The 16,251-nt window shown below is 62.5% G+C and overlaps 1 protein-coding gene across 5 annotated transcripts in view; it reads left to right on the top strand.

Annotated features, from left to right (window-relative positions):
* HDAC5 (histone deacetylase 5) overlaps window positions 1-16,251 on the top strand; it is a 65,054-nt gene that overhangs the window by 29,789 nt on the left and 19,014 nt on the right. For 2 of the 5 annotated variants that reach the window (XM_044999745.1, XM_044999744.1), the window contains 7 exons: window positions 1,461-1,591; window positions 2,635-2,766; window positions 7,193-7,305; window positions 9,999-10,130; window positions 13,233-13,455; window positions 14,188-14,402; window positions 14,595-14,876. In XM_044999745.1, the coding sequence (XP_044855680.1) occupies window positions 1,461-1,591; window positions 2,635-2,766; window positions 7,193-7,305; window positions 9,999-10,130; window positions 13,233-13,455; window positions 14,188-14,402; window positions 14,595-14,876 (1,228 nt within the window). Of the gene's footprint in view, window positions 1-1,460; window positions 1,592-2,634; window positions 2,767-7,192; window positions 7,306-9,995; window positions 10,131-13,232; window positions 13,456-14,187; window positions 14,403-14,594; window positions 14,877-16,251 lie in introns of all 5 variants that reach the window. The other 3 variants (XM_044999742.1, XM_044999740.1, XM_044999743.1) reach the window with 2 other exon arrangements.

The raw sequence follows: 16,251 nt of genomic DNA, 5'->3' as shown, positions 1-16,251 counted from the left end.
CTGTGGTCTGGTGGGCCATGCACACCTGGGTTCGCAGTCCCTCTCGCTGCTAAGCCACCCCCCACACACCTTGTTTCCTGCGGCGCGTCTTTGTCGGAGCTCTGGGATGGGTAATGGGGCGTGTACAGCGTAACCTCCCCATGGGGAGTCTCTGGGTGGGGTGTGGATGCGCCAGGCTTCCCCAGGAGGCCAGGGCATCACGCAGGGCCGTGAGCGTTTAACACGAATCCAGTCAAACCAAAACGGCCCTGTCCTGGGTCCCCAGGAGGGACCCCTGCCCGGCGCCGAGGCTGGGAGGCGGCAGTGACGTCTCTCTTCGCCTCTGGCTTTAGAAAGGGCCTGGCACGCGCGGCGGCTAATTGCATTGCTGTGACCTACTCCACTTCCTGAGTCCAGGGATGCTTAGGGGATAAATCCACTTAGCTGGCTAAAAACAGATCCCTGATTGGCCGTCCCCCTCCCCCACACTTCCTTCCTGCTTACCAGTAACGTTTTGTGTTTTCACCAGGGTCCACGCACCCTGGCCCGGGAGTGCCCGGGGACCTCAGGATCCCACAGAGATTGTTAACCCCCCCCCCCCCGATCCCTGCCACCCCATCACAGCCCAATTGTCCCCCCTGCCCTGGTTAGAACGTGGTCGGGTCTTGGAGCGTAGCCAGGACCGGGCTGGGTTTGAATCGTGTCCCTGTCCCACGTCACAACCTTGGCTGGAGCGAGCTCTGTCTGTCTGTTTAGATCACGGGGCCCCCCTGCTCGGCCCAAGGGTGTAGCACCCAGGGGAGACGCGCCTCAGTCCCATCCAGGCAGCTGGGGGTCGGGTTGTCACTTAGGTCCCTGTAGACCTGCGGACTCACCCCTGCGGCGCCTCCTGCTGGTGACTTCCGGGAATTAGCTCGTTCCAGCTCCGGAGCGCCCTCTGCAGGCCGGTGATCCGCCTGTCCTCTGGCCCCTGTGTCCCTCCCTGGACCCGGTGCCCTTTTACATAGGGTGCTGCCCCCTGGCAGTACCCCTCAGTCTTAGGGTCTCCCCTCCCCAGGGAACCCCCACCCTCTATCCCCACCTCGCCTCAGTATAGGGCTACTGCCAGTCACTGTCTAGCCCCCGCGCCCTGGGGCAGGCTGCAGTATCAGCCACTCATCACTGGCAAGGGGGGGTTGGACCTGCTGCCTTGGCCTACCCCTGGGCTGCCCCCTGCAACCCCCAGTACCTGTTAGCCCAATGCTAGGCCGCAGCCTGGGGCTTTCCAGGCTGGAGCTCCCCAGCTCCTCTGCCTTTCCCCAGCCCTGCTCCACTCTAGGTACCTTGTCTCCAGCTCCCTGCAGCCAGACCCATCTCCCTCCACAGGCAGAGCGAGTCTGCACTCGGGTTGAGGCGCGGGGCTGCCCGTCTCTCTATGGCCAGTTGGGTGCACAACGGGGTAGGTCTCGCTAACAGCTTTGCTTCCTGGCCTGTCTCCGCAGGGGAGCCCATCATACCTCGTTGGACCAGAGTTCCCCTCCCCAGACAGGCAGCCCGGGAACACCGCCCTCCTACAAACTACCCCTCCTCGGCACATACGACAGCAGAGACGACTTTCCGCTCCGGAAAACGGGTCAGTGCCGCTGGCGGGGAAGGGAAACTTACAATCCCCCTCGGTGGGGCTGGCCGGCTGGATCAGGGGAACAGGAGCGGCTTTGCCTCCGGGCCACTGGTTCGAATCCAACCCAGGGCGGTAGCCGACTGCAGCGCGTTGCCACCTGCTGGCTGTTTGGGAGCCTGAGTGAAATGAGCTGGGCGGATCTCAGTACAGTTCCCGCTGGGCCGGTGTCACAAAAATGACCATCGAAATTGGCCCCCTTGCCAGAAGAGAGGTCAAGGTCTGAACAAGCCATGGAGACCGATGCCGTCTGGAGGGAGGTGGGGAGGGTCTGTGCCAGTAGCTAGCACTGCTTCACCCTAGCCTGGGGAGGGCTGTAATTATTAATATAGGACCTAATATTCACAAGAGCCCAGTTCTCATTTAGGCACCAGAATCAGAGGCCAAATTTTCATCAGAGTCCAGCCCACGGGGTGCACCTTGGGAGCTGAGCTTGTCTGGAAATCTGGCCCCATTCGGGGAGCGGAGCCCTGGCAAACCTGGCCCTGAGCTCTTTGCAAAGCCCCTAGGGTAGGGCGTTAAGCGCTTTACGGACCAGACCCCTGCCCCAGAGGCCCAGCAAACAGCCATCAGAGGGCAGCGATTGGTGCTCACTACGCCCCAGGCTGGATTGGACCCGCCCGCCCAGAGGCAAAGCCGCTTGCGAGCCCCAATCCAGTCCAAACAGCTGGTGTCTAGAAGGGGCTGGCCCCCTGTTGTGGGTGGAGAAGGCCCCTGAGGACTGGGGGGCGCAAGGGACACCCAGGGGTCCTGCTGGGGGAAGGGTCAGCGGGACGGGCGGAGGGGGAGGAAGGATATTCCAGGCTCTGGCAGGAATGGGGGTGGGGGTGGGGAGGGTGAGCTGCTGTCATCTCAGCCACAGCCCCTCTAGCTGAGAGCCGGCAGGAGGCTGCTGGAGCCGCAGGGGCCGGGCCGGGGCCCGGAGCTGCCAGCGGGGGGCTGGGAGGCAGCGAGTCAGGGTGGGCCCCGGTCATGGAGCTTTTCCTTTCTCCCTCCAGCCTCGGAACCCAACTTAAAAGTGCGCTCGCGGTTAAAACAGAAGGTGGCCGAGCGCAGGAGCAGCCCCCTGCTGCGGAGGAAAGACGGGACCGTCATCAGCACGTTCAAAAAGAGAGCCATCGAGATCACGGGTGAGTGAGGCCTGCGGGACGGACTCGCCGGGGGCTGCCTGTCGGCACCTTGATCATTCAGCACGGGGCTTTGGTTCTGATTAACCGGAAGTTGTGTCTGGTCTGGTCTAGAGAAGAGAGGGGAGGGGAGACTTGAGCACCTGGCTGGTAGCCCAGACTCCTGGGTGCTAACCCCAGCTGTGCCACTGATTTACTCTAGCGGGTGAGTCACTTCTCCTCTCCGTACTCCAGTTTCCCCATGTGTGGGGGATGCTGCTGCTGCTGCCTCTCTTTATAAAACCTTTGGGGGTCAATGGCTGAAAACTGCTGCAGCGGGGGAAGTGTTATTAATTGGTGCTCAGCGTGTTCTCCGGCAGAACTGTTCTTTGGCCGCATGGCAAACAGCCACCGTGAGGCACAAGCCTTTGGGGGCCGGAGGTGCTCGCAGCCGGGGCTCCAGTCCATTGTTACTTTGCACGAAACCTGAACCCAAGAGGGGTGAGAACGTGACGTTCCGAAAGGAATGGTTGGGCGGGGAGAGATCGCCTTTGATTAGACCCGCATGGTGACCTTGAATTTCTGCGTGGGGCTCAGACAGGACAGGGAAGGGTGTGGTAGATCCTAAGCAGAGAGAAGTACAGAGACTGTGTCCTTTCATTGCTTTACCCACAAACATCCGCCGGGTGGCGCACTGCTCCTAGCGGGGGAATCGAGGCCTGCTTTGGGTCGCTGGATATCATCCCTGTGTCTCTAGCTCCCCAGCTCTAAGCATTAACCAACATTTCCTCCCAGAGACCAGGATCATCATCCCTGCGTCCAGCGAGATCGCCGGCTGTCTGTGTGCACAACCATGCACCTGATTTGAACACACAGTCGTCAGGAATGCAAGCGCAAAGTGCATGCTCCTTTTGCTCAGGAAGGGGGGGCTCTCTGTTGTCATTTCACCTGGTTGAGCTTCGGGGTGTGTGTGTGTGTGTATGTGTGTGTGTTTCCGTTAGATTTGCTGGTCTCTGCCCGGAGAGACTAAATAGAGAAACATCTGGTTGGCGTGCATGGTGGTGAGTGTTGTGTGCACAGTCGGCTCTGCATTGGGAGCGTCCCGTTAGCTCCTGGGGCGTGGATGCGGGCAAGGTGGCTGATGCTCCCTTAAGGGAGAGACCTGTAGAGCAAACTTCCCTAGCGGAGACACGGCAAGAGAGTTCTTTTGCCAGAGTCGCTGAAGCCGCTCGCAGGACTCTTTGGAAGGATGGTTTTGCCCGTGTCCACACTAGGGCTGGTCGGTTGTGCACGCTAGTGAAACTTTCTAGAGATAGCTCCGTGGTTTGAGCATTGGCCTGCTAAACCCAGGGTTGTGAGTTCAATCCTTGAGGGGGCCACTTAGGGATCTGGGGCAAAAATCAGTACTTGGTCCTGCTAGTGAAGGCAGGGGGCTGGACTCGATGACCTTTCAAGGTCCCTTCCAGTTCTAGGAGATTGGTAGATCTCCAATTATTATTATTTAGGAGCCTAAAGGCTGGTCTACATGGGTACGGTTGCCCAGTTATACCGATATCGTACAGGTCTAGTTATACCCATATAATCCCTGTATGGACCTTCTCAGCCCTGAGTGGTTTTTCTCAGCGTGGTTTAGCCTCCTTCCCTACGTGATCCTCTTATGCTGGAATAAGATTGTCCCCACGAGGTTGTGCCTGTACAACTATCCGCCGTAGGTTACAGCTACGCTACGGTCACTACCACTGCCTGCGGTGGCTAACGGCGCCGTAGTGCAGACGCTTCCTATGTCGACGGAAGGGGGTTTTCATCAGTGGAGGTGAAATCAGCCGCCCCGAGCTGCAGCAGCTAGGTCGGCTTAACTACGGCATTCGGGAGGGTGAATTTTTTCACACCCCTGAGCGACAGAGTTGGGTCAATCTACATTTTAAGAGCAGACCAGGTCTTGGGTTATAGCAAAGAAACTTCCCTGGGTATCCAAGGCCTGGGTGATGCTGGTGGATCTGAGGACGGATTATAGGCTGTGTCGATCCCTTTGACTGTGCGTGTGTGTCTGTCGTTTGCTACTCGGGTTTGCAACTTGCAGGGTAAATGGCTGGCCCAGAGCCGGTGACCGATCCAGCCCCCGCCTGCCTGTTTCCCCCGCAGACCAGGGCATGGTGGTGAATTTCCATGTGGAGAGCGAAGATGGAAGAGGAGAGGCTTTGGTGTCCTCATGTTGGCTTTGAGCTAGGATTTTCCAAAGCGCGGCAGATGCCGGTTGAGTGACCATGGGAACTGCTGGGTGCTGGGCCCATTGTGAAAACCTGGTTCTGACGTCAGCACCCGAGCGGGAATGGAGCTTTGGGCCCTGCGTGTGGGTGCTGTTGACTTACAAAGGTGGCTCAGCTCTTTTGAAAATCTGTCCCCTGTGTGGCGTGGAACCTGTCTGTCCGAGGCCGCCTGCCACCATCCCCGCGGGCGAACTGACCCACCCGGGGTTTATGAGAGAGGGAGCTGCTGACAGGGCATCCCCTGGATGTTGAAATTCATGCCCCCCGTCCCTGGTTGGAAATAGCCTAAATTTGGGGACCATCATGGCATGCTGCAAAGCCCATTCGCCTGCGCTGGGGTGGGCGGCGGGGGGGAACGTGGATTCTGTGATGGGGATTTTTAGGGATAGTCTCTGCAGAATTGCTGGGGGGTTTGTGGGCTCAGCTGCTGCTTCCCTCTTGTATTTGATTTCCTGGTTGGATTGAACATTGCGCCCGACCCCCTGGAGTCTGCACAGGCGCAGGCAGAGCTGCACTGATTGACACCTGCTGGCCATCGGGCCCGTCCATCTCCTCTGAAACCCAGGCCGGCCCGCCCCCGGCGACGGGATCCCGGCTCCACGAGGGATGAGCCAGTCGCCCCAGCTCCTCTGGCGAGGCTGCAGCCTGCTCGCTGTTATGCACCAAGCGTTGATATCGAATGAAGAGATTAATCCAGAGGCCCCGTAATCTGTGCGGGGCCATTTTGTGTGGGGGGGGAGGGGAGAAGGGGAGGATAATCCAGGAGCATCTGTTGTTGCTCTCGAAGGAAATGTTTTGCCGGGGAGGGGGCGGGGGCAGATACAGCAGCCGCCTCTGAGCTGCTGTTACATAACGTCCGAGGTCCGGGGCCGCTAGCGGTGGCAGATGTCAAGGGCAGCGGCAGGTACTTGTCTTCCTGAGATACAGGGTGGGGTCAATCCGCGGCGCGTCGGTGGGCCAGATCCGCAGCTGGGGCAAGTCCATTGATGTAAATCAGCATCCCGTTGAAGGCAATGGAGGATCCGCCCCCTGTCTGCTGATCCTGGCATGGAGGTGGTGGTTGGCGAACCGCTACTGCCCTAGTGACAGTGGCTGGGGGTGGTGCAGAGCAGGCTGGGAACGGTTGTTTCTGTACCTGTCTGGATGGGGGGTTGTGCTGACCTGGATTTCTAACCTGGGGTGCCCGATGGCCGGGGGCAGGCACAGCCAGGGAACGGGGTTACTCGCGGGGGGGCGGGGGGCCATGCCCACCCTGCCATGTGGGAAGATGGGATTTTTTTTTTCTTTTTGGTGCATTGGATCTGGGGTCGTGTTAAAATCCCGCCATCTCCCCCGCGCAGCCATTTGCTCCAGATGTTACTGGCTTCCCCCTGCTTTGCACTGGGGCGTACGAGGGCACAGCCCCGGGGGATCCGGGCCAGGGCCGGGTAGGGGAGGTGATCTCGTTCCAGCTGTGCGGGACCGCAGAGCTCATGGTCACATCCGCTTGTGTGGCCAGCCCCCCCGATTCCGGCCCACGCAGGGAGCCATGCAGAGCGAGAATACTAGCAACCGCTTGTCAAGCCGCCTTCGTTGTAATGGGTCCTGTGTCGGGGATTTCGCATGCCTTGATCCCGGCTCTGTGCCCATCCTTTGGGGTCAGCTGCTAGAAATTACATTTCATCCTTTCCTACCTCCATCCACTCAGGGCTTGCAAAGTGCTTGACGAACACTGTAGAACGTAACCCTTGCAGCCCTACCCCTGCGAGGAGAAGCAACGCTCAGGGAAACTGAGGCATGGAGACGGGCAGTGACTTGAACGCTCCCCGAGCAGGGCCTAGAACTCCTGCGGAGTCTCCTGGCTAGCATCTAGACAACCCTCTCCCAGTGTGGCAGGAGTGCTCTGACGCTGGGGAAATCCTGCCCAAAGGCAGCGTCCCTTCCTCCCAGACTCCCGGCGGGTCAGTTGTGCAGACGTCCGTGCCAAATTTGCTGGTGCGGATCGATGCCTTTGCCAGCCTGGCCCTCAGGGCTGGTTCGGGTCCGTGCTGGATGCCCAGGGCAGGGCGAGCCCGCTGGGGAACGGCAGTGAAGATTGCAGGGTTTAGCTCCACGGGAGCGACATCTGGATCGGCCTGGCCGTCGGGAGCATTGCGGGGAACGGGCCTCTGGGCTGTGTGTGCAATTCTCCCTTTCTCTTGCAGTCTCCTCTGTGTGTAACAGCGCCCCAGGGTCCGGTCCCAGCTCCCCAAACAGCTCCCACAGCACCATCGCTGAGAATGGCTTCACCGGCTCTGCCCCCAACATCCACACCGAGGTAAGGTTCGCAGAGGGAGCCCCTCCCCCGGGGGGGCACTGTGCCTCCCCCACCCCAGTCCTCGCTTGCTTTCTTCAGCACGAGCCCTGACCAGAGAGCTGAAAACTCATCTCCTCGGTGGGACTGCCCCATCTCCATCGAAGCTGCTCTGATACGTGCTTGTAATGTCAAGGACGTTTTCCTCTCCTCTGTCTTGTCTCTAAACCTTTTCTCCGGCTACAGGAGGGCTGCAGTGTGCCCGGAGGAAAGGGTTGGTATCGTGTGGTGGGGCTCGCCGGGGGCTTCATGTCGCTGGCGCGTTACACGAGCGAAGCGCACGCGCGTGCGAGGCGTGTCTCTGGGCGGATGCTAGTGGGACGGTGGAATTGCTAGTGGAAATGGCGCCGATTCGCTCGCTCGCCGCGGTGGGGTGACTCCCAAAGGGCTGGCGGGGGGAAGAGTTTTGGGGATCTGGAGGTTATTTTTCGCTGGGGCTGGGACAGCGACGGGGGCTTTTTCTTCCTCCGCAGTTGGGATGCTGCCATTGGAGAAAACAAAACATATGTTGCCTAAAAACTAAAATAAACCGAAACAGCCAATGACCAAACTACGCCCCCCCAGATACCTTCCTCGGGACCCGAGTGACATGAGCTCGCCAAAGTCGGGAGGTTGTTTAAACCTCATTCCTCTTTGTTTACTTGTTCCATTTCCTTCAGCTGGAAGCTGGTCAATTACCCTTCCCGCTCGGAGGCATTTTCAGTGGGCAGATCCCCGGTGCAATCGCCACATGTAGATTGAAGGCCCTGATTTAAATAGTTAAAGGGACCATCCTGGGGCGGCCGAGCTAGGCCCCCCCGATCTGTGAGTGGAACACCCCCGTCCAGCACACACGACATGGGGCGGGGTTGGGCGTGCTCTGGTTTGCGGGCACGGAGTTCCTCGCCAGCACACAGCCCTGCGTCGGCCTCGGAGCACAGCTAGCGGGTTTTTGTGTCCACGGGCCCTTTGGTGATGCTCAGGGCCGGATCTCAGGGGGCCGCGGGTTCTAGGCTTCCACCATCCGCCTGTCAGCTAGGCCCCGCTGCTCGTCATCATGGGGTGCCCTGTCCTGGTCCCACAGCCTGCAAGATCCTCTGCAAACATCCAGGTCCGAACCCGAATACAACCCGCTTGTGCCATAGGTTTGTTCAGGTCTCTGCATCTCTCTTTCCCCCCCTCCCCAAACGAACGCACGAGGGCACTGCTCTGACGGCGGTCCCTGGGCTGTCACTTGGCGTAGCTGGTCGTGATCCAGGGGCTTTGCTGGGAGAGATGGGGACACCCCCCCTCCACTTTGTGCCCGCCCCCCCCCAGCCCTGTGGCAGCTCTCCGCCCCCCCCCCTCCACCCTGAGGCGCCCCCCTGCAGCAGCAGCTCCCCCCGGCCCGGGGAGCCGTGCAGCAGCTCCCCGTCCCAGCTCACCTCTGCTCCGCCGTCTCCCCGAGCACGCCGTCGCCGCTCCACTTCTCCCGCCTCCCAGGCTTGCGGTGCCAATCAGCTGTTTGGCGCCACAAGCCTGGGAGGTAGAGAAGCAGAGCAGGGCGGCGTGCTCAGGGGAGGAGCAGTTCCCGGGCGTGCCGCCCCCCTCTTACTTGCTGCAGGCGGCCCTGCCCGCGCCCCCCTGCCCCAGGTCCCTCCGCCTAAATGCCGCCGACGACCAGGGCGGCCGAAGATCTGGCCGCCACAGTGGCCGCCGAAGGACCCGAAATGCCGCCCCCCACATGCTAGTGCCGGTCGCCTAATGGGTTGCACCGGCCCTGTGTGCGCCCGCCCAGGGAACCCATCCGGCGGGTTTAACTGTGACGTTGCTGGGGTCAGCCATGGCCGCGGCAGAGACGTCTCTTCTCCCCGATCAGCCTGAGCTGCCGCCCCAGGCTTCTGCAGTGGGGCTCAGCTCCCCGGCGCGGGTTGCTGCGTCAATGGGGGCTTCCGTGCCCAGCGGAGGGGGCGAGGCTGGGAGCGCCGAGGGGACACCTCGCCTGGGGGCTACGTGGGCTGAACAAATCCGTGAAACTCACTGGCCGTGGACCGAAGTCTGGCTCCTGGAGCGCCAGCGCCAAGTCGGGAGGGTGCTCACTGGAGGGGATGCTGGGGGGCACCTTTCCTGGGGTGCTAGAGCTGAGCAGAGGTGGAAGTAGGGGGAGGTGCTCCTGGGATGCTGGGGGAGGGGGCGGGGCATGCGCCCTCCTGGGGTGCCAGGGCCGGGCCGGTTCTCCCTGGGGTGCCGGAGCTGACGTGTTACCCACCGTATCGGAATTCGGTAGTGGGAGTTGGGGGGTGGATCCCAGCCCATCCAAGGACAGGAGCTCGAGAGGCGCCAGGCTGTGGGGCTGTGATGGGGGTCAGCAAGCTCCCCCTGTCCTCCGAGCCGCGACCGTAGGGACCACCAGTCGCCAGCCACACGCTGCTTTTCCCCCCCACCACCCCCCAAGCCCCCTGCTAGGACCGAGCTTCGGGCTAGTCTGCTTGTTTGACGCCTGCGGTAGGAGAGAGCGCCCCCTGCTGGCTAGTGCTGTCCTAGCAAGTCCTGTTCCTGGCGGGCTGGGGCTGACCAGCCGCACCTGAGCTGCTGCCACGTCCTCCTCTCTCGCTTACGTAGCTTCTTACCCTTGTCTCTTTCTTCCCCACCCCCCTCCCTCCATCCCTCCCTCCTTCCTTCCTTCCTTTCTGCAGCAGCTGCTCCCCCAGCACAGAGCCCTGGCCCTGGACGGCTCCGCTAGCCAGCTCAGCCTCTATACCTCCCCGTCCTTGCCCAACATCTCCCTGGGACTGCAGGCAACGGTCACCGTGACCAACTCGCACCTCAACGTGAGTACGGGCGCAAACGTGCGGCAACCCGCCCTCTCCCGGGCAGCAGGGGGGACAGGAGCAGCGCTCCGGACAGGGCGGCAGCGCCTGGCGTTAGGGAGAGCGAGGCAGGCCGTGTCCGAGCCGGGGGGCGCACCCTCGGGGCTCACCGGGGCTGCGTCACGGGGCGGGGGCAGCCTGTCGCCAGTCTGAGCCGGGAGCCGTTTCGCACCCACCTCGCACGGGTGTAAAGGACGGTGGGGAAGCCCGGCAAGGAACCCAGGAGTCCGGGCCCCCGACCACTAGAGATAAGCTTGACCTTGCAGTGGGCGTCATTAATAGGCAGACCGGGGGTCAAATCCGGACCGCTGGATGCTTTTGAACGGACTGTGAAATCTTTTCATTTGCTTATTCTCATTATTGTTGGGGGTGGTTTTTAAACGATTTTCTCTGTATCTGCCACCCGGCCCTCCAGACAGCCAGGCACGGCCAGGTCCCGCCCTGCTCCCAGAGCAGAGCTGCAAGCCCTGGGACTCAGTGCAGCCTGGAACTGGCACCATAGTTTGGGGATGTGTGGGGCCAGTGGGCCGAGGTGTGGGGACTTCCAACCCAGTCAGGGTGGGGAGTTTTCTGATCACCCACCGCTGCCCGCGAATGGGTCTGTGACCCTGCTAGGGGTGAGCTCGCAGAGGGAGGTGGGGGGCTGTTCGCCTGGCCTGGGGATGTGCCCTCAGGAGTGAGCTGGACTCCGGACAGAGAAGCCCCTTGTGACTGGCTGCGTCTCTCCGGGACCCCACTGTCCCACTGTCCCGAAGGAGGGAGGCACTTTATCCAGACAGGCCAAGCTGCTTTGGGGACCCGGTTCTGACCCGGCTGATTCTGCGCACGCCCTGGGCTGAGGGGCCGACTTCAGATCTGTGGTGCTGGTCCCACCGGCTCCGCTCGTTGGGGTGCTGCCTCCGACAACGGGTCGAACCAAATGTAGCTGTGCCAGGGAGGCTGAGGAGTGCTCACCCTCCTGCTCGATGCCCCCCATCTCACACACACACACACACGTCCATCAGACACACTCACTCACACACACACACACACACACACACACACACACACACACACACACACACAGGTCCATCACACATACAGGTCCATCACACACATGCACACACACACACATGTCCATCAGACACACACACAGGTCCATCACGCACCCAGACCTACACCGGTCCATCACACACACAAATGTCCATCTCTCTCTCTGTCTCTCACACACACAGGTCTGCCCCCTCTCCCCCGCCACGTACATACACACACCCACAGGTCCATCAGACACCCCCCCACACACCCCCCCAGCCATCACGCCCCACCCGTCACGCTGCCCTCCCCAAACACCCGCCCGTCCCACACAGGTGCTACTGAAGAACCCGGTGCAGAAAGGCCTTTGCAAACCTGGCGCTTTGGAGCCTGAGTCTTGGTGGCATTTAGGGCCCTAAGATCATTGGGCTCAGCCCGGGGGTAAGCGGGTAAAACTCTCCGGCCCGGGCTGTACAGATGATCTGATGGTCTCCTCTGGCGGCTCTGTGAACCCCAGACCTGCTCCGATTCCTGGCAGTGAGGTTCTCCTGGCTGGAGATCTGTGTCTGGCCCAAAGATCCCCAACCATGCCTCGTACTGCCTGATTAACCCCCCCACCTTGTTTGGAAGTGATTGTCCTTCCAGCCGGCCCCCTGCTTCCCTCTGTTACTGTCTGCAGCCCATCAGACGGGGGCGTCCGTCACCTTTGGCTTCCCTCAGCTGCTTCTGGCGCGGTTGGTTTTAAACCGTAATTAGCAAATCCGAGCAAAGAATAATACTAGAGAAACGGACTGTTCCCCGAAAACACAACAGCCCAGCTTGAGGGGGGCCCAGGTCCCGGCTGCGGAATGGGTCCTGGGCTCACAGCTGGGAGGAGTGGGGCACTCGCTGCCTCGTTTCTAGCGGGTGTTGGCCCACGGCTCCGATTCTCCCATGCTCGGGCGACGCCCGGGAGAGAGCAGGGGCGGGGGGCCACAGGGCGGGGTTCAGGGGCGTTGGCAGAGCGGTGGGTGCGGAGGAGCATGCGGACGCACCGGAGGCTGGTGTGACGGTGCATTGGCAGAGTTTGCTGCGTGCTCCAGCCACACCCTTTGCTTCCATGAGCAGCTTAGACAAAGTGGAGCCCTCGTCCCCGTGAGCCGAGGGACCGAGCAGCTGTTCGGATGGGAAGGGGCTTGGCGGGGAGGGGGGGATTCGTCCGGCCCGGAGATAAAGCCAGTTCCTGGGGCTGGAGCCAAGAGGCCGCTGGTCACTCCAGAGTAACTGAGCCGAGTGAGTCCGTCTGTCCAGCCAGGGTCTGTCTAGAACAGGGGTTTTTAACCTGGGGTCCGTGGAGACCTGAGGGCCCAGGCTGTTTCTAAGATTTCCAGAGGGGAAAAGGCTGAAAACGCCTGGCGTGGACCGTGGAGAGCCCAGGATTTCAGGCATGCGGCAGCGTGGGCACGCCGGGCGTGGCACTGCAGTGGCGGGGGCCTCCCCGGTGGTGGTAGTGCTTGTGACGCCGGTCGGCAGAGCGGGCCCTTCAGCTCAGGCTGGGGGTGTCACCCCAGGGCTTAACCCTCGATAATGCGGGCGGTTCCAGGCGGATCTGGGGACGGGCACCCGGCTGGGCGGTGCCGCTCCTCGAGCCGTGCCTGCCTGCAGGGCGCTGCCGCCAGCCAAGGAGCGCAGGGCATGGGACAGGTCCCAGCACTCAGCCCCTGCGTAACTCAGCTTTGTCGGCTCCACCTGCGCTGGGGCGGGGCCTTGCGGCCATCTGGGGACAGGGGCAGAGATGGGGACAGAGCTGGATGTGGCCGGGGGGGGTTACTTCATTCATGGTCCTAATACCCCCCCTTCCCCATTGGGAACCCCAGCGGGTGTGTGGTCACCAGGAGACCCTGCTGCCCACTGCCCTGGCTGGGAGCCCCGAGCAGCCAGAGGTGTGTTTTGGGGAGGGGCGGGGGGATGTGATGGTCCCCCCCTCCCGTCCCTGGCCAGCATTCAGGAGCAGGGCAAAGGTCTGCAAAGCCCCCCCCTAGACACACTCTGTTCTCTCTCCTTCCCCCGCAGGCTTCCCCGAAGCTCTCCACCCAGCAGGAGGCGGAGCGCCAGGCCATCCAGTCGCTGCGCCAAGGCGGGGCCCTCACGGGCAAGTTTATGAGCACCTCGTCCATCCCCGGCTGCCTGCTGGGGGTCGCCCTGGAGGGCGAGACCAACAGCCACGGGCACGCCTCCCTGCTGCAGCACGTGCTGCTCCTGGAGCAGGCCCGCCAGCAGAACACGCTGATCGCCGGTGAGTGCGGGCGGGGGGCCCAGGCCGTGCGGGCGTAGGGCAGGGGGCCGTTCGCCGAGGGACCCTGGGAACAGCTGCCCTGAGATGGGGCTCGGTATTGTTCAGACGCCCAGTCCCCGGCTCTGACCACTAGGCCTGCGCTAGGGACGGAGCCCCGTGCTCGGACGCCCGGTCCCCAGCTCTAACCACTAGGCCTGAGCTGGGGACGGAGCCTGGCGCTTGGACGCCCGGTCCCCGGCTCTACCCACTAGGCCTGAGCCGGGGACAGAGCCCGGTGCTCGGACGCCCAGTCCCCAGCTCTAACCACTAGGCCTGAGCTAGGGACAGAGCCCGGTGCTCGGACGCCCAGTCCCCAGCTCTGACCACTAGACAACACCGCTCTGCGAAAGAATCGCAGGCTGGGAGGGCCACGCTGGAGGCAGGCCAGAGGGCTGGTGGGCTGGATAGCCTGTTGGGAAGGGAGACTGCCTTGAGGCTGCAGCAGGGAGCTGGGGCGGAGGGTTCTGTTCCCGGTCGTGCCACCATCCTGCTGCCTGGAATAGCCCTTGGCGTGTTCAGCTGCGGTGCGCAGAAGGGGAAACGTAAGCACCAGACCTACGCAGGGACCAGAGCTGGGGAGAGAACCCAGGAGTCCTGGCTCCCATTCCAGTGCCGTGACCAGCAGCCCCCGTACCACTGGATCAGGCTTCCTGCCCTAGGCTTGACCCCTGCCCGGGTGCTCTCTCCTTCCAGTGCCGCTCCACGGCCAGTCCCCGCTGGTGACGGGCGAGCGCATCTCCACCAACATGCGGACGGTCAACAAGCTGCCCCGGCACCGCCCGCTGAGCCGCACCCAGTCGTCCCCGCTGCCCCAGAGCCCCCAGGCCCTGCAGCAGCTGGTCATGCAGCAGCAGCACCAGCAGTTCCTTGAGAAGCAGAAGCAACAGCAGCAGATTCAGCTGGGCAAGGTTGGCAGGGGGAATGGGGTGGGCGGGCGGCTTGCAGGGCATGGGTGGATTGAACCTGTCAATCACCAGAGAAACCCTCCCCCTGTGCCACCTGCCGGGGGGGCGGGGGCGTATCATCTGCTGTACGTGGCCCGGGCGCCAACCCCCTGTGCCCCTAGATGCCCCCAAGAGCCTTTGCCCCTCTCTTTAAAGATCATCACCAAGACGGGCGAGCTGCCCCGCCAGCCCACCACGCACCCAGAGGAGACAGAGGAGGAGCTGACGGAGCAGCAGGGGGCGCTGCTGGAGGACACGGTGCCCCTGGGGCCGGTGGCCTTCGTGGTGGACGGCTCGCCGGAGAGCGAGAGCACGCAGGACGAGCTGGAGGAGGACGAGGCCGGCGAGCCGGTGAAGGACGAGGAGGGCGCGAGCGGGGATGAAGACGAGCACATCGACTCGCCGGAGGTGGAGGAGCTGGGCGTGGCTTACAAGCAGGTGAGCCCCTCCCACTGCTCCCCTAAATGAGCCAGGGTCTCCTCTACTTTACTCCCCCTCTGCCAGGAGACCAGCCCCTCTCTTTAGGCCGACAGGCGGATTCGAACCCAGGGCTGTCAGCACTAAGGCCATGTGCCTCTACTGCTTGGTCTAAAGGAGTGACTCCCCCAGCTGGTACCTGTTCTGTCCTGGTATCCTATTCTGCGCCTCAGCCACTGGAGGGCGACCCTGTGCTAGCGGGGGATGTGCCACCATAGGCGTGACTCCTGGGAGGAGGGAGCAGCAGTGGGAGATGCTCACCCCAAATGTTGACTTACGCAGACCGGGCTAGTGAGATCATCGGGCACCTGGGAAATGGCTAGTGCTGGCTCCTGACAAACCCCCCGGGCCGACAGTGGGAAGTGGCCCCAGTTGCAGGGCTGGGGGCGTGAGAAGAGCAGAGTCACAGCCGGCGAAGGGGTAAACGCGTGGCCGCAGTCCCGGCCTGCTTGCATGCCCGGCCACGCTCTGGTGCGGATGCCCACATCGCGTGCCCAGCCGCACGCGCCCCCAGGGCGCTCTCACGCCTGATCGCACCCTCCCAAAGCTCTGCGCCCTCTGGCACGGCCCCGGCACCCGCTGCCCACCCGGCCCAGCTCCAGCCATTCAAGCCAGCTCCTCCCAGCTCTCTGCGGCTTTCAACTCCGCCTCTGCCGCGTCTGCTGCCTGCCAAGCCGGCTCCCCATTCATCAGAGCCGGCTCTGAGGGGCGAGTGACTCATCCACCCCCCTGCATCACCTTCTTTGCTCCCCACTTCCGGCCCCGGCACAACCACCCCCCCGCATTGTACCCAGCTGCTGCGGCTTCTGAGGCATGACTCATCCAGAGCCTCTCGCATCCCGGCTGCTGAATATTTGATCACTGTGCGGGCGGGGGTGCGTGGGGACGTGCGGCGCGGAGGGATGAGTCTCTTTCCCCGCAGGGGACGAGGTTTGTAAGAGGGGAGCGGGCGGGTGGGAAGCCGCTGGCGTCTCAGCAGTGCCAACGCCGCACTGTGGGGCTGTCGGGGCTCGGCACGAGGATAGGGATAGATGGGAGAACTGCACCCCCGAGCCAGCCCGCGCCCGTAACCTCGTCCCCGGGGTGCCTGGGTCATTGCAGGCTGGTGTCCTACAGGGTTCTAAACACAGCGCAGAGGAAAGGGGCTGGGGGAGCCTGGCCGCCGGGCGAGTGTGGATGCTGCAGCCTGGGTGTTGTGGGGCATCGAAAGCCAAACGGATGCTTCGGCGGGAGGCGGGATGGGGCAGATTCGGATACGTGTGTGAGTGCCCAGAGCTGGCTCAGAGGGACCCGAGGCTTCCACTGGGCACTGCACGGACCCTATCCCTGCCCCACA

Source organism: Mauremys mutica, chromosome 25 (genome assembly GCF_020497125.1).
Source record: "Mauremys mutica isolate MM-2020 ecotype Southern chromosome 25, ASM2049712v1, whole genome shotgun sequence".
In the NCBI taxonomy this organism is placed as follows: domain Eukaryota; kingdom Metazoa; phylum Chordata; order Testudines; family Geoemydidae; genus Mauremys; species Mauremys mutica.
The sequence above is the reverse complement of the archived record's forward strand: the minus strand, read 5'-3'. Positions and strand labels throughout refer to the sequence as shown.